General features: G+C 38.9%; 1 protein-coding gene and 7 non-coding genes across 8 annotated transcripts; 2 read left to right on the forward strand and 6 right to left on the reverse strand.

Moving 5' to 3' along the window:
- The first annotated feature begins 1,095 nt into the window (after nucleotides 1-1,095).
- Nucleotides 1,096-20,925, forward strand: LOC108146164 (probable chitinase 10). Its single transcript, XM_017272060.2, has 8 exons — nucleotides 1,096-1,387; nucleotides 12,913-12,994; nucleotides 16,067-16,566; nucleotides 16,684-17,640; nucleotides 17,879-17,990; nucleotides 18,057-19,027; nucleotides 19,604-19,805; nucleotides 19,867-20,925. The coding sequence occupies exons 1-8, from the start codon at nucleotides 1,385-1,387 to the stop codon at nucleotides 20,070-20,072; spliced, it is 3,033 nt and encodes a 1,010-aa protein (XP_017127549.1). The 5' UTR covers nucleotides 1,096-1,384; the 3' UTR covers nucleotides 20,073-20,925.
- Nucleotides 13,050-13,121, reverse strand: Trnac-gca. The gene has a single exon. It is a non-coding gene; the product is annotated as a tRNA-Cys (tRNA).
- On the forward strand, nucleotides 13,769-13,841 carry Trnak-cuu. Its single transcript has one exon. It is a non-coding gene; the product is annotated as a tRNA-Lys (tRNA).
- Nucleotides 13,955-14,027, reverse strand: Trnak-cuu. The gene has a single exon. It is a non-coding gene; the product is annotated as a tRNA-Lys (tRNA).
- Trnac-gca lies at nucleotides 14,197-14,268 on the reverse strand. The gene has a single exon. It is a non-coding gene; the product is annotated as a tRNA-Cys (tRNA).
- Trnac-gca lies at nucleotides 14,797-14,868 on the reverse strand. The gene has a single exon. It is a non-coding gene; the product is annotated as a tRNA-Cys (tRNA).
- Trnac-gca lies at nucleotides 15,049-15,120 on the reverse strand. Its single transcript has one exon. It is a non-coding gene; the product is annotated as a tRNA-Cys (tRNA).
- LOC121467155 lies at nucleotides 20,812-20,934 on the reverse strand. The gene has a single exon (XR_005977305.1). It is a non-coding gene; the product is annotated as a U5 spliceosomal RNA (small nuclear RNA).
- Between the last annotated feature and the right edge of the window lie 851 nt (nucleotides 20,935-21,785).

The following is a 21,785-nucleotide window of genomic DNA, read 5'->3' on the forward strand; positions in this document are numbered from 1 at the left end:
GACCACTGTTAACCCACTGTTGCCCACTATTGCCCACTAACAGCGGCGGACGAAAGAGCCTACCAAAAGGCAACGCAGCAAATTTAATTTAATTTTCCATGCAGCTCACAGCGCGGGCTGCAAACCGAAAACTGTTTTTATGCTGCTGCCGCCTTGCTTTTTGTTGTTTTGCTGGACTGCTCGTACTTATATGGCGCTCGTACGTGGCGGACCTGAAGCTCAAGCTCAGCTCAGCCCAACCGTTGTCAAACGCCAAACTCAAAACTCAAAACACCGAGCAACAAAAATCAAAACCCTGCTCAATCTAAGCTCAGCTCTACTCTCCGACGCTCCACTCGATGCACTATGAAAAACCTGGATCATTTTCCATTTAAAAGATCAAAAAATATATACAAAAATGTAATCAGATGTAATCATTTTAATGCAACAAATGTGTAAGCTATTTGTTTTTTTTTTTTACAAATTAAGATGAGGTAGACTAGAAATGTAACTTTACATTCTACTAATAAACAAATGTATCATATTAAAGTTTCGATTTTTCCTTGTTAAAATACCATCTTTTGGTAAACAGAATCCACTTTAAAAGTATAGATACGTTTGTTTGGACTTAAACTCAAGTAAACAATTTAATTTAATTGTCTAAACTCGGTTTTGGCTTTTATAACTCACATGTAGCTTTAATTTTGAGAGCCATGCTGTAACACAAACAATTTAAGATGTTTTGCCTTTAAAAAGAGTATATAAATATTTAATAGAATATTTAACTGTTCGGGTTGAACTAACATTTACATATTATATTAAAGATCCTAAGAGGGTTCAAATTTTATTTTTTAAAATAAACATAGCTATATTTGTTATAATAACATTATTTCCTAGAGTTTACAAAAATATTTTAAAATATTTTAGTAAATCTTCTAGTTTGCAGAACGGTTAACCTAATTTTAATCCTTTTGAAGTGCAAATCCTTTTGAGGAGAGATATTTTATTTTTGAAAAATAATAATATTTTCTGCGAGTGTCGACGTTGGCGTCGCTGCCGTGTCCGTTGTTGTCGTCGCCTTGTCTTGGCAGTTGGCGGCGGCAGCGCTCGATTCAGTTTCAGTTTTTCAGTCCAACGTGCGAGTTCGAAGCGACAAGCGGTCCACTTCGCCTTTTTGGGGGCCAGGATTTTTGAAAGTGACTAGTGACTAGTGGCAAAATATGTGCGGTTAGCCACGACAATTTACAGTGTCTCGAAAGCCCCAATACACTCGACTAACAATCCAATCGAATCGAATTAAATCGAGTCCAGATCAATCCAAATACAATCCAATTCCCACTGCCAGCCCAAGGAGAATCGATTTTCTGTGGCTTGTGGATACGCGGCGCGGAGTCGAGCTTCAAAAATGGTGAGTGCGAATGTGTGTCAGAGGCAATGGAGCTACTATATGGCTATGGAAATTATCATATCTCAGAACAAAAAGCATGCCAAAGAATATTGAAAGTCCGTTGACGCAACGGAAAAATGAATGTTAAGCAGCAGCAACAACTCCATGGCAGTTGGAGAACGTAAACGTAAACCAAGATTGCACAGGAAAAAATAAAACTTCAGGCTAGATAATACACATAGAAAACATGAAACAGTTTTAGGTGCAAAATCAGGGTGGAAAGATTTTAAAAAGTAATACTTCATGCTTCAAGTTTATTTTACTTTGTGTTACTAAAATCTCTTTTTAAATCTAAAACGTGTATTTTAGGGAAATTTTGTGTAGTAGCTAAAAATTGTTTATAACATTTTAAAAACTTTTAAAGGCAATATGCTTTTAGAAATTATAAAATATTTTGCAAGAGTTTTAAAGTTTTATTTTTAATGGTTCAATTTTGCTATCTATTAGAAACGATGAGAAATTAAGTTATGTTTTATTTAGAATGTTATAAAATTAAATAGTTTAATATTTTGTGACACAAAAATATATCATTATTGTTTTGTTAAGAAATATTAATTTGTGATTTAAATGAGTAAATCATTGATGTTTTAGCTTAAGATATCTCTGTTTTTATATCACAAAATATAACAAGAAGAATCACAAATTTTGTAAAATTCGAATAAAAACATTGTTTTTCGAGGTTCGAAAAATATGTAAATATCTTTTCCTGTGTAAGACTTAATCGCAGAATGGCTGAGAGTGTGAGAAAAGCAACAACGTGAGCAACAACGACAACGGGTTCTGTACCGCTACTGACCGACCGAAGTTGAAGGCGAACTTGTCAAAGACAATGAATAAAATGAACGCTAAGGGGCTAAGAAAAACAGAGTGTGTGTGCTGGGGGCTAGAAGTTGGTTTCAGTTTCGCTTTCAAAGCAGAAAGCACAGCTGAAAAAAAGGCAAGGGGAAAATGCCCGAAGTCTTCAATTGGCAAAGGCTTTTACTTCCTCGGCGAAAATCGAAAAAGCGAAAAAACGCAAAACGAAAAGCCAGCTAGCTTGAAAGATTTCCATTATGGCCGCAGCAGGCGGCACGCCTCAATTTGGCAGCAAAATCAGCAGCAAAGGCAGCGGCAAGTAAAAGTTGCAGGCGCACAACAATAGCAATAACAATAACTAGTTTTGTTTTTTTTGTACAACAATTAATATTTGCAAAGGAAAACAACCAAGACAAACGGCAAAAGGAAAAAGAAAAAAATACCTATAACTTGCCGCCGTCGATTGGCAAATAGTTGGCAAAGCAAAAAAAAAACTGGTCTCGAAAATGAACAAAATGAAAAACCCGCAAAAATTAGGTTCGAGCCGGAGTCCAAGTCGAAAAGTCGAAACGGAGTCTCTCGAAAACAGTGGAAAAGCAAAAGAGGCAATCAAAAAGTCCAAATCAAATGCGAACTCTGCTGCCTGCTTTATAAATTAAACATTTTATTTTATGGTCTTTCGCTAGCAGCACAATGCAACCGATCGCTTAAATATATATTATATACATACTCCATTATATTTCTGTGAACGAGCGTATAATGTGGAGCAGGTCGAAATTTGAGCATTTCGAAAAGTGAATACCGAAAACAATAAGAAATGTTAATTGCCTAAGTTTTCATTGTCTCCGTGACAGCATTTTGCATTGGCTAATAGAGCTTATTATATTTTGTGTATGTTAATTAATTTTCACCAATTAAAAATTATCTTTAGATTGGCCAAACGTTATTTGCCTTCTTAAAAAATGCAAAACTTAAGTTATGATTTATTTATCGTGATAAATTTATCAGCCTCAGAAAAAAAATGTATGCTTTTCTACAGCAATATATGATAGCTTATTTGTAAATTAATAAGCTTTTAGATATGTATTAATATAGGATCTCAATTCTTATATTTGGAAATTATACTTGTAAAATGTGAAGCAGGTCGAAATACTTATTTACAAGGCTTGTGGAATAATATTTACAAAGTATCTCCTTTATAATAATCAAAAATGATATTAATAAAATGTGAGGTAGGCAAAAAACATTTTCATAAAGTATCTCCTTTATAATACTCAATAAATAATGTTTATAAAATGTTAAGCAGGTCAAAATGTAATTGTTTAAAGAAAAAGAAAACGGAAAAATGTTAATTGCCAGTCGCGGCATTTTGGCGTTAGTTAATAACATTTTTTACCGCCGCCCCTCCCACGGCCACGCCCACCGACTTGACACGGGCTATTGACAACCGTGACTGACATGTGCAGTACGTTGGAAATGTATCTGCAAAACGTATCGCGGCGTATCTGTAGCCGTATAGGTGTGTAGCTGTGTATCTGTATCTGTGAATGTATCTGAAACTCTCACTTTCATTTGAAATGCCTCTGCCGGCGCTGACAATTGAATGAAAACACTTGCAGAGAATTTCTGTTTGCAAAACAAACCATTGAAATGGCAAGACGACGAGCTTGCCAGTGTTTACACATTCGAAAAACCCCAAAGAAAAATAAATACAAGAGGTAGGGGGAGGGGTATGGAGAGGTGGAGGGGGGCAGACAATATAATTGCAGAGCGACAGACTTTCTCCCTTACAGAAAGCAAGCAAACGCATTTTTCTCTATTATTTTTTGTATATTATTGTGACGGAAGTTGCTAATGCGGTCCGACTGGGCGTATACGTAATGCGAGTGTCAGCCAGCGATTACGAGGGTCCTGCCTTTGCCAGATTTTGTAACCGATCGCGCAATTAGCGTGTACAAATAGAAGAAGATACAACAAGTAGGCAAATTAGGTAATGCAAATATGCGTTTTCCTGAAAATTTAGAGACAGTGTTAATATAAGACGTAAGAAAGTCATTTTCTTAACTGATTTGTACAAAAAGAAATTTTTAAATTGTTAACTATAGGTTAAAGTTTGTTTATTTTATCATGCATTTTTATAACACAACTTATTTTTACAAAAAGAAAGTCAAGATCATAATGTTATAATGTTTGTTTAAATATACGCCTTTAAATAGGTTTATCTACTTGCTTAATCATACAAAATATATGTTTTAAAAAATATATAAATTTCTAAATAAAGTTAAATAAATAAATTTTGATAATGCTTAAAGACTTTTACATTTATATTTTTTTACTGTTAGATCGTTAAATATTTTTAACGATATTTAATGGATATTTTATTTAAAGAATTATACTAAAATCTGCTGACATTTTATTACTCGACCCTGAAGCTGTGTCTTTTGAAGCGATAAAAATCATTTTTATAGCACTGTAAGCCGAGACTCTACATAAATTAAAGTCATTCAAATGTTTTATTGTAAAGCAACACAATGAAACTAAAGTTTCTAGTAGGCAATCTGTGATATTTCTATGAAATGTGAATATAATGTGCAACAAAATGCCAGCCAAAAGCCACTCACAACTCAGCCACGACTCATGGCTCAAAACAGCATCAAGTTTAGTAGCTGGGTCATAATTGCAGGCCAGGCATTTTGACTCTGGCCAATAACCACTTGGCTTTAAGCCCGGATAAAAGTGCCTGGCAACACGGCGTGTTCTCGAATCTAAGCTGTCGCCTTCTCGGCAATCACTTTTTGCCTAGCCCTGACAGCCAGCTGCAACTGAGTTTGGGTTTGGGTTTGAGTTTACATTCGGAATGGGGGAGTGTGGGCTGGATGGAAAATACTATACACTATTTATAGAGAAACGCCGCTTACAAGAGGCAAATCGAGTTTGCAGCCTCGCTCACTTTTATGCATAGTTTGGCTGAAACCGAAACGCATCAAATGGTTATTGAACTCCTCGTTGAGACAGTCAGTCAGTCAATCAGACAGACAGACAGAAAGACAAACAGTCAACCAGCTGATGGCGATAGGAGTGAGAGTAATTTAACAAGTCATTGCACAAAAAAAAAACAAGCTTCAGGTGTTGTAAATAATTTAAATGAAAACATTGGCCAAAGACATTTTTACGATTTAAAAGACAAAAGAAATTTGTTTATTTTCTCTAGATAATGTGTAATTAAACGTTAAGCAACCAACTGAATGGTTGTTAAACGAATAAATGAATTTACTTATACTTTATATTTCACTGTATACATTTTTAGGACTTAAAAAAATAAAATATTAGTTTCATTTTCGTAGATAATATATATGTTTATATTTACTATGATGTTATTAATTATAATTTCCTTAAAAAAAAGATAATCAATCTTTTAGAAACACATTGTATTATACAGAATAGAAGCTATATCTTATTTAGTAATTTTATTGTAGGAAAAAAAAATGTATAAATATTTGTCTTCAAAAAATATGATAAAAGATAATGTAATAGTATTTCTACAAAACTAAGTATCGGTATAACAAACAAAAGTCATAGATTTAAAATACAATTAAAATCTTTTCATTCAAAAACGATAATCAAAAGACTGTGGCAACGAACTTGTTGCCCAAAGCAAATTTTGGTTTTAAGGTCTAGCAAAATGGTTTAAACACCATAAATACAATTTGATCTATTAATAATGGCTTCAAAATGATTTCCCGTTTTCACTGTGCGCACTCGAAAATCAAAAGACTGAGGCAACGAACTTGGCAACGGCGGCGCACATTGCAAGTTTTCAGTTTTTAGGGTCTAGCAGGAAGTGCGACAAAAAGCCAGAGCGCTTTGTTTGTCCAACCAACCAAGCAGCCAACCGCGATACTAGATCCATCTTAATTACCCCGCAACCAATGCCAAACTGGCAGTCGCAAAACAAACACATGTTAATTATGCTTGGGCCAATTCCAATTCAAAATCGAAATAAAAATCCACATCCACATCGAAATGCTTAGGGAGCTGTGTATCAATCATTTGTCAGTTGGCTAGGTGACAAGCCGAAAAAAAAGCTAAAGCCAAAGCAAACTGGTTCGCCGCCGACATTATATAAAGGCGGAGTATCTGTATTTATCAGCCGTATATCCACAGCGAAATCGTACAAACGACATAATCGAAATGTCAAATCACTATCTCAGTGGCTATAGACTGATCTGCGAAGTGTATGGTTGCACAACCCTGGGCTGCTTATTAATATAAATTTGAAACTAATTAGGCGAAATTTGTAAGTTGTGGCCGGCCCTTCCGCTGGCTAAGACAATTATTATTAAAAAAGGCAGAGTCTTCTTGCCATTTGGCAATAAATTCAGGCCGTAAAGTGACTCCAAATCAAATCCGTTTTATGGTCTAGGCCATAAACATCAAACTGGCCCCAGCCTCGAGGCAATCGGGCATCTTTTAATTTGAATATCTGTTTATACGCGTTATTAGCCAAACGAGTTTGCAGTCGCATCTTCGTTTTTTTTTACTTTTTGGCTGAAAAGGTTAAAGTTGAGCACAATGCCACCTGCTTTCGTTGGCTGCAAACCCCGCATTAACTTGCTAATAATACGAATTTCACCGTAATTCCGCTCGTTTCCCTATGATTTCTTGTCGGCTTTTTTTCGACTTTTTTTGAGACGCTTTGTTTATTAATAAAAGCGCATATCGCATATGGGGAGGGGGAGGGGGATTTACGTAAGGAGGCGGCTGCTGGCGCTTCTCCTCGAGTTGCACTAGCTGATGGCGATGACATAATGTCCGCACAGTCAGTTCCTTATTGCTGGCAAACTGAACAGCACTCCCCCAGAAAGTGCAAGTGAAAATATGGTTTTTTAGAGACACAGTCAGTCGAGCATTTTCCAGGCCGTTAGCTTTGGTTTCGCCAGAGTAGACAGAGAAAAATAAAAGCCAAAAGAAACCCAAAGAAACTCAAATGCGACACTGACAAATGGCAAATTCTTTACGAGGCCAGAGCCAAAAAGCAAGACAAACAAACAAATGGACATAAATTTTATTGACATTATGAACAAGATCGCGGCGTGTAGGAAATGCTTGATCTGGCGGCACTGGAACGGAAGTGCTGCGCACTCAACTGTTGAAACCTGGCATTGCATTGCCGCAAAAGAATAATGGTTATATGTTCTCGTTCGCTCTGTTGCTGCTGCCACTGTTTTGTCTTTTTCTGTTTTTACTCTTGCTGATAAAATGACTCAGCAGCCAAAGGCTTCAACAGCTGGCTGGCATTTTATGTGCCTCACGTTTGGGACATTAAAAAGTCAAAGCTAAATGCAGTTCCATAACTCAGTGGGTGCGTCGAAAAACCCGCAATGTTGCTCAATCCATTAAAATATGAAGGTTTTCAAGGACTGAAAAGGGTCTAATGTGAGATAATAATTGGGTAGAGGAGACTACATTAAGGGGATTGTTAAGTAAACAAAATAAAAATAATTAAAAAAAAATTGGATCTACATTACAGAATCAAAAGCGTTTTCACATTTTAAAATTTCCAAAATAACTCATCAGTGTATGCTTGTAATAATATTTTATATTTCTAGGCTCGTTTAATCATAATATAATTACTTATGCTTTCTGAGAAAAATAAAATAAACAATATTATAGATAACATATCTTTAACCTAAGAATTGATACAAATGCCACAGTAATGTGTCCAATACCAATTCTTCTTTTAAGATACATAAAAAACAATGCGTACATAGTTTAATTAAAATACTTTTCCAGAAATACTATAAAACAATTAAGAGATTTTTACTAGAGGTTTCTGGAACACACCAGTCATAGAAAAACTATTTCTGGAATGTTTTTAAAGACAGTAAATGCTTAAATAAATTACAAACACATGTTTTTCAAATATAATTAAACCTTTTTGTTGACCTGGGAATATTAAATAAATACTGGCACTGTTTTTTTTGGGATTAAATTTAAATTAAAGAAAAATTCTGTGAAATGAAATTGTATTATTCTTTCGAAATTTGAGTTTCTTGATACACTATTTCTCTGGTATATTCCTGGCCATTTTCTCAGTGTAAGAAGCCCTAGAGCAGACTGGAAATTTTAGCACACATTTCGCAAAGCGACTGGAGTCTGCCGTTGCTGCCTCAACTCGTTTTTCTGAAACGTCAATGGCCGGTTCAGGGTTATGCTGCAACAGGAAGTAATGGTACGATCAGGAGAACAGACCAGAGCCAGACCAGAAGCTTGGCGGAGCACCGCACCCGCCAGAAGTGGCTCAAAAACCCCTTCCTCCCCCTGATTGGTAATTCACCCTGGCCAGGCTCAACTAATTTACCAAAGCTCAGCCATTATTCTAATTGATTCGTGAACCAGTTTCGATTTAAGTACTGAGGAGCGCTGACTCAAGCTTTCTTAAGCCCCACACACAAAAAAAAATTGTAACAAATAATTTGTTAATAATTCATCGTTGTTCAAAATATATTTTAATATCTAAAAAATTAATTTAATTTTGAGGCATTTCGAGTTGAATCAAATATAGGGTTCATACAACAAAAATGTCCCATTAGTATTTAAATGTTAACTTATGCAATTTAAATTGCAATCTTTTTTATATTCCAATAAAACATTTAATTTAGATGTGAAATGGCCAAATATTTATTAATTCATTTTTTGTAATACCTAAAAAATTAATTTAAATTAAAACTATTAATTCCATTTTTGTGTCAGTGCATTCTCCATCGCCAGATTTGCTCTCTGAACCCGTTTTGCCCAGCTTTTTGGCCAGATATTGCGCAAGGTCGTCTGGTCAGGACAGGTGCTCACGACTTGGCTTAATTGTGTGACGTATGCAACTGGTCCGACACCGAAACCAACAACGAGACCGGGCCGTAAAAAACAAAATTGTTAGCCGCGAAAATCAAAGCCAAAATATGGCCCAAACAGTTATGACTTATGGCTTCAAAAAAAACCCCCCGTCCAACATACCCACACATTGCTGTGGTTTTCTTCAATTTTCTCTGTACTTTTTACACTTTTCGTTTTGTATTATTTATATTTCGATGTTATTTTCCCTGCTTTTGCTGCGCTGCGTTGCGCCTCACCTTGAGCTTAATTTCGGTCAAGCAAAAAGGCGTTCAACATTTAATTAAATATAGCAGGCGCGACAGAGTCGCAAACAAACGGCCAGACAACATCGATTCGACAGCCGCTAAAGTGGTAAATGGTCGAAAGTCGCCGAGACCGCATTTAAATAAATCGCACTTCAAACTGCATTTCCATTCCCATTTCCATTCGCATGGCCCCCCAAACGAAAGACTCAGGCGACGAACGCGATGCGAGTGGCAAATGGCAGATGTTGCAGCCACCGCGGCGCATGATTAATGCAGTATTTGCGCAATTTGTGTCGCCTGTTGAAAAATTATTGAGCGGACACGGCCATTCGGCAAGCAAACGGCAACAAAAGCCACAAAATTTACGCAAATGAATTGCGATTTCAGCGATCTCTGCGCTTTCTTGCTTTCGTGTGCAAGTGAAATCCACAGACACAAAACGAATCATATTTTTGAGATACCCTGCAGTCAACTAAGTTTTTTGGAGTCTATAGTTTTTAGTATTTAATTTTAATTCCAATAACCTTTTTGTTTTTCATTTCCAATTATTATATTTCCTTCGTTCCACATTTCCATTTTATTGTTAAAATATTATTTCTTTAAAAAGAATATGTTTAAATAAGATGTTTAAATATATATTATGTTAAACTATATTTAAAAAGTATTTAATTTTAAATGAATTACAATTTCAATCTTTAAATCGATCGCAGTTTAACAAGTCGTCGAGTTCCAAGCCTCGAATCCAAATAGTTAAAGGCAATTTCTTTGATTTTCCATTTGGACTGTCTGTTACTTTTTTTGCGCAAGACAATTGAACAAATCCAATCATGCCGCTGGAATGCAGTTGGCTTGTCTTTGCCACTGGCCACCCCCTTATCCGCCGGTCCACCCCTCTCTCTTTCTATTATTTATTGACTTTTATTTGGTGCTGTCGTAACCGCAGAGGCTTTCAGCCAAACACAAATGCACACACGAGGAGCAAAATAGCACCAAAACTGAAACCGAAGACTTGGCGGCTCTTTTAAGCCACGAAAAGAAAAGCAAGTCCGAGTAACAGAGAGAAATTGTTTTTAGATTTCCTTTTTAAAGCTGTTTAATGATTGTTTAATTTGAGAAATTTGTGTGATTCCCTATAACAGGTGTATGATATTGAATAAAACTATATTTTTGGGGGTTACCATCCTTTCCTCAGTTAAGGATACAAATACATTTCTTTTAAAGGCAAATCAAATATCTTAAAACATACAATTAAAGATTAAAGCATTTTCAATCTCTAGAAGTTTCTGTATGAGGCAAAGCTAATTTTGTTAAGAAATAATGGCTGCTTATAATGAGGTAAAAAACATTAAGTTTTGATCAGTGTTTTGAGCTCCAGCGACTTGGCTTTGCTCCAGCGAGCCGTTAGTCAACATGGACACCAGCTAATGATACCGACACACAGCCAACCAGCCAACAAGCCAAAACAAACAAACAAACACAATGGACATTTGTAGAAAACTTTGCAAAGCGACTTGGACAATCGCCCGAAATGGACATGCCAGCCCAAAACAAAACGAAATAGCAACAAAGAAAACATACATTTTACGCAAGAATGCAATTGAAAAGATGATTTGCTAAATATGAAGTTGGTTAGACTGCCACTGCGACTGAGACTTTCGGTTCTGGTGATTTTCGCTTTCGCACAAGGAAAATGAAAGGCATTTGAGACCCGGCCCGGTTTCTCTTTACGGTCATTCCGTTTATTTCCGCGCCCAGTTGTTTCAGAGTTTCAGAGCCAAAGATGCAAAGATCCAAAGATCCAAAGCGAGAGCAAACCCGTTTGGTCCAGACCAGTTCGGACTGACTAACAAACTGACTAACTGACTAACTGGCTAACTGGCCACACGCGATAAGGAACCTTTTGCGTGCTGCTTTAAGACTTTTTAATTTATGCAGATCGTTTGCGGCGACTGCTAAAACATTTAAATAAATAGCCGAAAATCCGAAAATAAGCCCAAAACCAGTTTCACTTTTTTGGATCTCGATCGAGCCATCTCTAAGGAGATTAATGGGCGGTCTAATGGCGGGGGATGTTCATAAATTTAGGCAGCCTTAGTGACACGACCTTGAGCATTCCTCTCGCCAAAATACTTAAAGCTTTCTAACTTTAAGCCACCCGTTAGCAATCGACTCACTATCGTGCCAATTTGGGCCATTTCTCTCCATTTCTCCGCATTTCTCCTCTGCCATTAAGGCTAACTGTTTGTGGCCCGCCGGCGATTTGCATAACCCGGCGTTGTGTAAGGTGTTCTTAATGGTGATGCCCCCTGAATGCCTAAACAGGCAATGGATAATGGCTCAAAGACCGCGATAATGGCAATGGTTTGAGTTTGTTTATCCACAGGTGACGTGCGATTTGCTGGCCAACAAAATAAACATTGGCAAGGTGAAAGGTTCACAGCCCTGCCAGTGATCGGCTAAGATCAAAGCTAATTGCTGACTATTGCTCGTTTGCTTTTCATCTGCTTTTGTTGATATTTTTCCTTTTGATATATACTTCATTTTCAAAGTTCTGAAATTTAGCCAAGCTAAGTGCTGAGTATTATCAATTAATGTTTCTACTGTCAGCCATTTTGGGGATTTAATAAACTATCCCATTTGGAAAATAAACAAGGTAAAAGGTTTACAGTCTCGGCAATGATTCATAAGTAAATAATTGTTCACATTAAATAAATACTACCACTTATCTGAATTAAAATTGAAGTTAATTATTTGTAAAGTTTGTATTTTTGCTTTATTTCTTGGTCATTACTTTCAAAACAATTTCGAGAAGTTAAAAATGTACATTAAAATGCAAATAGATACTTCGCTCTCATTTTCCTTCCTCACATAAATCATAATATTTTTTTTTAACACTATTAGGGCTACGAAAACATCTTGCACCGAAAAACCAATCAAAATAATAATAAGGTGTCCCAGAAAGTGAAGTACCTCATCTGAATACACCTTCTTCCCATAACTTGAGTGAACCCTTGTGAATGGGAATGGCATCGGCTGGAGGTCGTCTGCGATTTACTTTCAAAGTCGCGAGACTCTTCAAAACGGCTAATAAGACGCCGAAGTGCAGCTGAAGCTGAAGCTGAAGATGTCAGACAAGTTGAACAGTTTTATGAGACAGACTGTCTCATCTGAACAATGGATGGGCATGGGCCGCATAAATTGTGACAGTCGTTGCTGTGAATAATTATGAGCAGCGGGTTAATTGTTAATTAGTTGGCCGGGCAATCATCGAGTCGAAACTTTGGGCGCATTGTTTCTTTTTCGGAGCAGGTTGACTTTGCTAAAAACTGGGTCAATGTCGAGACGTGTTTCTGTGGGCGCCAAAGGGCCATACGACTGACCTCTGTCTGTCGGCCGGCGACCTTCACTCTGGCCCAATTGGGGAGGCAACAAGTGCCACGTAATGTGCCGAAAGTCGAGGTGCCCCCTCCCCCACATAAATCACACAATATTAATCGTACATCAAAGCATAAGCCCGTGATTAATTGCCCCTTGTTTTTTCCTTCTCATCCACAGTTTCCACCGCGGTTGCTGCGAATCGCATTTGTGATATGCCTGCTGATTGTCTTGCTCTCTCCCTCGACAGACAGTGCACAAAGTAAGTACAAAGTATGAGAAAATAAAAGAAAGCTAGAAAAAATGGACAAAAAATAAGGGGACACCCGGGTTTGAACCGGGGACCTCTCGATCTGCAGTCGAATGCTCTACCACTGAGCTATATCCCCACTTATATAAGGAGCGAGAATTTACCCAAGAAACCAAAACGTCAGCCATCCGATCTTGATGTGTGGGCGGTCTATCTCGTCTGCGGCTATTTTTGGTTCCCTCTTTCGACGGAAATTGATAAACAATAGTGACTTCCGTTGCTATTGTTGTTTCCATTTCGCTGTGATTGCGTTTGTCTGCATCAATTTAAACAATAGCTCGTTGCTCAACGCGAAAAGTTTATTAGAGAAAGGCAGAAGGGCGTGGTAGCCAAGCCCATCGAAACAACATTAAAACTTAATTAAGATTGATAATTAACAAAGCATTATTTGATGAAAACAAGCAGTTGAGACAAAACGGAAGCCGATATCTGCCAATTAACAATAATTTTTCGTATTAAAAAGGCGAATTAATAAGGTGTTACAGACGAAATGGCAAAATAGTTTATTTTTATCATGAATCAAATTTTAAAATTTATTTCAATAGCATAATTATGGTGGCCCAGAAAAAGCTTGCTTAGAATTGGTTAAGTCACTTAAAGACGAAGTCAAATTTGTAAAATCCTAAATAGTTTAACAGTTTATTTAAAAAAAGGAGTAATAGCTTTTTTTAAAATTGCTCGATCAGGATAAAACGCTGATCATAATTTTGCCGATCATTCAACACAGCCCGGCTAGCTCAGTCGGTAGAGCATGAGACTCTTAATCTCAGGGTCGTGGGTTCGAGCCCCACGTTGGGCGAAATTTTTTTCGCCTATTCCTAATTATTTTTTAATTTTTTAATTTAATTTAATTTTTTGGCTTGCAAAGGAATAAATAAAAAAGTGTTTGCCATATTGTGAAAAAAGAATTTTCGCCCAACGTGGGGCTCGAACCCACGACCCTGAGATTAAGAGTCTCATGCTCTACCGACTGAGCTAGCCGGGCTGCGTGACACGAGCTGACGGACTAAACGACATCACTTGCAAATATAATTCATTATACATTTTTCTCACGATCAAATGATTGTAATATAAAATATGATCAATTTAAAACATCATTGGAATAAGCAAAGCAAAAACTTAATTTAGAAAAAGAGAAAAAATACCAAAAAACAAGGGGACACCCGGGTTTGAACCGGGGACCTCTCGATCTGCAGTCGAATGCTCTACCACTGAGCTATATCCCCATGTTGGCAAGCTGTGACAAAGCTTCTATCTAAGCACAAAATTCACAGTTGCAGTTGCAAGCGAACATGTTCGATGGCAACATTAAGGAACTTAACCCGCGACTGGGCACACATTCTTAGCAGCACAGATATAAATAAAACGCTCGTCAATTATACAATGATTATGTTTGAAAATAAAAAGCCATTATTTATTGCTGTTGTACAAGCATAAAAATGGTTATTTAAGCAATTTGAAGCTGCTCACGAATCGCATGACAATTTCGTTCAAATGTTCAGTATATCTTAAGATGATGTCAAGGAAAACTGGTTTTCGGCTAAAGATTCAAAATAAGCTCTGAAATTTATTAAATTGAAATCAAGGAAATTAAGGTATTTAAGGCTACAGAAAAGGCAGGAAAAATTAATTGGTTCTATAAAAATCACAAAACTAAATGTATATTGTGATTTTATTAATGAAAAGAAATCCTGGACATTTTCTTTAATACGTTAAAAATATTAATTTAGGAACTAGGTAAAAAAAGTTTACCTAGGGGACACCCGGGTTTGAACCGGGGACCTCTCGATCTGCAGTCGAATGCTCTACCACTGAGCTATATCCCCAAGTGTGACTGCGGGCTCCAACGGAGGCCCCATGAGTTAACTGTCCTCAGTTTCTGTTTAAAATACAACTAACAGAGCCTGATAAGAAAATAGACCTACACTAGAAAAAAAAATGATAAGGACTGATCAGAAAAAAAATTATCTAGTTGAGGGGGACAAGGACACCAAAAAAGTTTACCAAGGGGACACCCGGGTTTGAACCGGGGACCTCTCGATCTGCAGTCGAATGCTCTACCACTGAGCTATATCCCCAGTTGGAGTTCGAGCGGCCAAACGGCGACTAGAAGCTCGCCGGTTAATAATATCAACAGGCTAAGGCGTACCGCCCACTTCAGTACCCGCCCCCTTTCCGCTCATTTTTAGTAATATATGAGTGGGCTTGCGCAGTGGAAAAATGCAAAAGATACGGCCATTTAATGAAATATTTAAACAGGTTTTGCAATAATTTCGCTTTGTTATTTCTGCTGCAACAATTCCACTTCATTTAGCGAAATTAAGCAGAAAAATACAACAGAAACCGGTGTGAACCAGAGCCTCAATTAAGCCGTTCCATTAATAATTATAAATGTATGTTTGTTTGTAAAGACACAAGAGCTATTTGCCAACGATATCTTAATTATTAAGACAGAATTAAGTAAATCCCAACGTCACGTCTGTCGCTGGATGGATTCAAGCTGAAGATACATTAATTTGAAATTATCGACACTCGACAATCGCAAGTGGTTGACAATCCATCGCAATTGCCATTACGATGGCGATTGAGATCGAGATTGCGGCAACCCGTCATTACCATTGCCACATTGACGGCTGATGAGGAGTTCAGCCGGATGACAGGTGCCAGCTACTGTACAGCTGTACCTGTACAGTGAAGCCGCCGCTTTTATCGGGGATTGAGCAATGCGGGCAAGGTCAAGTTGATCACTTTGTGGGTCAGATGTGGGCGAAGCACTCAGTCAGCAGGGAGGCTGTTCAACAATAAATAACTTTAAAAATAAAAAAGATTTTGACTTGGATTGTGTTGGATTTTTCAATTACTTTTGTTTATATAATGAGGTATTAAGTTATTGAGGATTTATGTTATGACACAGAAACTAAGTTGTTCTTTGAATTAAAAGGAAAGAAGAAGTCTTTTTAAAAACAAAAGTCTCTATGTACGTGGGTTATATAATTAATTTTAATTAACTATTAATATTTCTAGCCAAGACACGACGACGCCTGCGACGTCCCACAACATCGTCGCGGAGCAACCTCATCGAGTCCAAGAAGTCCACTGAGGCTCCGGAGGCGGAGAAGCGCATTGACCAGATCACCTCCGCCACCACCACCAGTGTTCGCCGCACCCGACTCCGTTCCAAGGCGAAATTGGGAGCGGCTGCAGCCGGAGGAGCAGCAGCGGCGGCTGCAGGAACTGCCCTGGTGGCCAGTGGATCGTCCCTCAAGGGCAAGAAGACCAAGGTGGACGATGGCACTCCCAAGATCGTGTGCTACTACACCAACTGGTCGCAGTACCGCGTCAAGATTGGCAAGTTCGTTCCCGAGGACATTCCAGCCGATCTCTGTACCCACATTATCTTCGCATTTGGCTGGCTCAAGAAGAACAAGCTGAGCTCTTATGAGTCCAACGATGAGACCAAGGATAATGTTCCCGGACTGTACGAACGCATGATGAGTTTGCGCAAGGCCAATCCTAAACTGAAGGTGAGCTATATGCGGTAGTCTGTAGTCGTAATAATTCTTAATATATTATTGACGATTATTTTCGGTCCCTGATTTTAAATAATATTATTTACTTAACCCGTTTCCCCTCCCTTTTAGATCCTTCTTGCGCTGGGAGGCTGGTCCTTTGGCACGCAGAAGTTCAAGGACATGTCCTCAACGCGATACACTCGCCAGACCTTTGTCTACTCGGCCATTCCCTTCCTGCGCAAGCGCGGCTTTGATGGTCTGGACATGGATTGGGAATACCCCAAGGGCTCGGATGACAAGAAGAACTTTGTGCTGCTGCTGAAGGAGCTGCGCGAAGCCTTCGAGGCCGAGGCCCAGGAGCTGAAGAAGCCACGCCTCCTGCTCTCCGCCGCCGTGCCCGTGGGTCCTGATAACATTCGCGGTGGATATGATGTGCCCGCCATTGCCAGTTACTTGGACTTTATCAACCTGATGGCCTACGATTTCCATGGAAAGTGGGAGCGTGAAACGGGACACAATGCGCCACTGTTTGCTCCCTCGACCGATTCCGAGTGGCGCAAACAGTTGTCCGTCGACAATGCGGCCAGTTTGTGGGTCAAGATGGGTGCGCCCAAGGAGAAGCTGGTCATTGGAATGCCCACCTACGGCAGGTCCTTCACGCTGGCCAATCCGGACAAGCATGGACCCAATGCCCCCGCGTCGGGCGGAGGACGCGAAGGTGTCTACACCAAGGAGAGCGGCTTCCTGGCCTACTACGAAATCTGCGAAATGCTTCTCAATGGCGCCGTTTATGTCTGGGATGACGAGATGAAGGTTCCCTATCTGGTCGATGGGGATCAGTGGGTGGGCTTCGACGATGAGCGCGCCATCAGGAACAAGATGCACTGGATCAAGTCGAATGGCTTTGGCGGCGCCATGGTCTGGACCATCGACATGGATGACTTCAAGGGCGAGGTGTGTGGCGGAAATGTCAAGTACCCGCTGATTGGAGCCATGCGAGAGGAGCTCTTGGGCATTTCGCGAGGAAAGGAGGCCAAGGATGTCAACTGGACCGCCATTGCTGCCACGTTTGAGGATGTCGAAGAGGTTTGTTTCCTTACTTTTCAATTTTGTGATCGGTAATGGCTAATAGATAATTTTCAAAATATTCACTTAAATTTCACATCAACCAAAAGGGTTTGTATGTTTAATAAGTTGCAAAACATATCTCCAAAAAAAATTTAAAATCGTTATTTCATAAAAAATCCCAACATCCCTTTTATTTATGGGCTCAAAAATACATATACAAATATTATTCAAATTAACTTATTATTTTAAATTGCAGAAACCCGAACCCATTAAGATTTCCGTGGATGAGGTGCTTAACAAGGTGCGCAAGCCACAGGTTCTGAAGAAGCAGCGCATCAAGTCTGGAGCAAATGCAGTCGACACAAACAGTAAGTGGTCAACAAAAGTACTTTACCCAGAAAACGAAATCTAAGTGTTAACCTAAATCCTTTCAGCTCGTCCCGCTCAGGTGTTCTGTTACCTGACCAGTTGGTCGGCCAAGCGACCAGGAGCTGGCAAATTCCAGCCGGAGAATATTGATCCTAAACTATGCACCCACATCGTTTATGCCTTCGCCACACTGCAGGATTACAAGCTGACCGAGGCCACCGATGATGATCCCGAGAATTATGAGAGTGTTATTGCCCTGCGTGATGCCAATCCCGATTTGCAGATCCTTTTGGCCATCGGAGGATGGGCCTTTGGCTCTACGCCTTTTAAGGAGCTCACCTCGAATGTCTTCCGAATGAATCAGTTCGTGTACGAGGCCATCGATTTCCTGCGCGACTACAAGTTCAATGGTTTGGATGTGGACTGGGAGTATCCCCGCGGAGCCGAGGATCGTGTGGCCTATGTCAGTTTGTTGAAGGAACTGCGAGTGGCCTTTGAGGGTGAGGCCAAGTCCTCGGGACTGCCACGCCTCCTGCTCACCGCTGCCGTGCCCGCCTCGTTCGAGGCCATCGCCGCTGGCTACGATGTGCCCGAGATCTCCAAGTATCTGGACTTTATCAACGTGATGACCTACGACTTCCACGGACAATGGGAACGCACAGTGGGCCACAATTCCCCACTATTCGCCTTGGAATCGGCCACTGGTTACCAGAAGAAACTGACTGTGGACTACAGTGCCAGGGAATGGGTGAAGCAGGGTGCTCCTAAGGAGAAGCTGCTCATCGGCATGCCCACCTACGGACGCAGCTTCGAGCTGGTCAACGACACCCAGTTCGACATCGGATCGCCCTCCTCCGGCGGCGGCAAGGCCGGCAAGTTCACCAACGAGGCCGGTTTCCTCAGCTACTACGAGGTCTGCTCTTTCCTCGCCGCGGACAACACCACCCTCGTCTGGGACTCGGAGCAGCAGGTGCCCTTCGCCTACCGCGGCAACCAGTGGGTTGGCTTCGATGATGAGCGTTCCCTCAAGACCAAGGTGGGTTCCAGAAAGTAACGCTATTACAGGGTTAAGCCTTAAATTATCCAGACAAATGCTGGCCAAATTTAGGAAATCTGTCCACTAGATTTTCAACAATAATTTAAAATATCATTATGACTTAATATAAATCTTTAAGTCTAAATAATGTAGAGCTATTAAAAAGTTAAGCCTTAAATTATAATAGCAATGCTGGAAAAACTCAGGATTAGTTGAAATATGCCTGGGAGATTTTACTAAGATTTTTTAAAAATTTAAAATGACATTATGGCTCAAAATTGAATGTCATTTTTTTCCCCTTTTTCTAAATACTATTCTCGAAATACTTATCTAAAAAGTTGATATCTTACTGAAGAGTGGTTTTTAAAAATAATATGAAAAACCTTCCTATAACTACTAATTATTTAGTAATTTTCTCATTAACATTTAAAAAAGCTTTTATTTTAATATATAAATTGCTTTTAGATATTGTTTTTGAATATAAAATAATTTCTAGCATTTATAAAACATTTTTAAATTATTTAATCTTTTCTCGGTTTCTTTTAAATTTTTAAACTTTTTTCCTTGTCTTTACAGACCGAGTGGTTGAAGGAGCAGGGTTTCGGTGGCATCATGGTGTGGTCCATTGACATGGACGACTTCTCCGGCCGCTGCGGCAGTGGCAAGTACCCGCTGCTGACCGCCCTGAACGACGAGCTGAAGGACTACAAGGTGGAGCTGGAGTACGATGGACCCTATGAGTCCCATGGCCCACGAGGAGCCTACACCACCAAAGATCGTAAGTGTTATAAAACGGATTATCCAAAAAGCAATAGACTAATAACCTACATTCGAAACAGCTCATGATGTGACCTGCGCGGAGGAGGATGGACACATTAGCTACCACAAGGATTGGGCCGACTGCACCCACTACTACATGTGCGAGGGCGAAAGGAAGCACCACATGCCTTGTCCCGCCAATCTGGTCTTCAATCCCCAGGAGAACGTATGCGATTGGCCCGAAAATGTCGAGGGATGCCACGCCCCCACGGAGGCGCCCGCCTAAGACCTCCATCTCCAGATGGACTTGTTAATATTATGAAATCGATGCCCTAGATTTAGTTGTAATGCGAAACTGCCACGAAACTCTTTTGCTGCCGCCGCCGCCGTTTCTTCTTCCCCCAAATAACTACGAAAAATACTCGAAAAAACTTGCTAAATTTCGGCTGAATTTTTTTCACAAACTTAATATAGGTTTTAGCTAGCGCTGTAAGTAGTTTTTATGTCTTAGTTACCAATTCGCACCCACTGCAAACAGAACAAAGATGAGAACCCAAAACCAGAAATACTTTCTATCAAGGCCCAGACTAACTTTCGCATTTCCGTATGACTCGTAACAAAAAGGTTTATATGGAAGGTGCCCGAAACTTCCGTATAGCAAACTGTGATAATCATAAGAGACCAACAAACAACCAACCAGAAATCGGCCCAAGAAGTCACTATCGAAATTTTGTCCAAAAACAGTTTCCCCTCTATAAACACAAAGCTTTCCTGCTGCTTTTTTGCCCACCATCTCATTTCCTATCTGAATAATACGAAACACAGGCACACAGAGAAAATTGTACATTTTCAAGTTTTAACAATAAATTTGTATTATAGAGTTGTAATTACGTAGTTAAAATAAAAACTTATAAAACAACATACAAGTTGCTTCCATTTGGGCATAAATCAAATAATGAACAAAAGAAATATTTAACACTTCTCTCCTTATTTTTAACAAACTTTTTCAAATTTATTCCATATGGCCCCAGTCTTGCGACAGGGCACTACTAAAAAATTATTTTAGACTCATTAGAGTGCTCCTCTCCACGGAAATCTTTAGTAAAAGGCGAAAGATTTATTCGACAATTGAAGAGAAACCAGAGTAATTTGAACACGATTTTTATCAGCTACTACATGCAGACACTGCTTGAACCGATTGGGAATTATAGCCAAACCAGCTCGGACGTATTTCGTAAAAAACTGTTGCTCTCTTTTGGGATGTACCTGAACCCTCTCTCGAAATGGATTTTGTGAGCGCGCTGTTCAAAATGCGCCCTATAGCCGAAAGCATGAGAGATATCAATGGCTAAATGTGCGCATGCCCTTCAAATCCTTTTTTCAATTGGCTCTTATATTCCATACCTTCCACATATTTAACATTTGATAGGATGTGTTCGATTCCTCTACTGTTGTACCTTATTTTAAAATAAATTTAATTATGATTTTGCTAATCTTTATTCAAATTAACTATGCTTACCCTATAACATAACAAAAACAATGGTATTTTAAAAATTTTATTATTTTTTTATTGGTTTTCTCAAAAAGTTTTTTATACATTTTGTTTTTCGTTTCAATTAAATAATTAGTCTTACGTTGATGTACACAATAATTTAAAAATAAAGTACGCAGTAATCTAGACAAACGGAAAGAGAGATAAAGATAAAAGTACAAAACTGTAAAAAATCAAGAAAAATATTGCAAAATTTGAGTAAAACAGAATCGCATAAACCATCGAGAGTAGTCAACAAGTACAAAATTAGTATAAATCACACTAAAGCTGGTAAAAGAACCACAGCATCTACTGATTTGAATTTCTTTTGTTTTTTGTTTTGTTTTACTCTTGTATAACACTTAGGATAGTATTGCCAAAATTGGAAACTTTGCTTAGAGGATTGATGAATGGACTCTGTAAAATTGGATCCTTTAGGTTTCTTATTTCCATCGTTCTTTCGTTGCA

This window comes from Drosophila elegans, unplaced genomic scaffold, assembly GCF_018152505.1.
Source record: "Drosophila elegans isolate 14027-0461.03 unplaced genomic scaffold, ASM1815250v1 contig_208, whole genome shotgun sequence".
Lineage (NCBI taxonomy): Eukaryota > Metazoa > Arthropoda > Insecta > Diptera > Drosophilidae > Drosophila > Drosophila elegans.

Bases quoted from the DNA above. Each gene is read 5' to 3' on its own strand.
- LOC108146164 (XM_017272060.2), top strand. The intron at 17,991-18,056 runs GTAAGTGGTCAA...AAATCCTTTCAG, and splicing joins AAATGCAGTCGACACAAACA to CTCGTCCCGCTCAGGTGTTC. The intron at 19,028-19,603 runs GTGGGTTCCAGA...TTGTCTTTACAG, and splicing joins AGCGTTCCCTCAAGACCAAG to ACCGAGTGGTTGAAGGAGCA.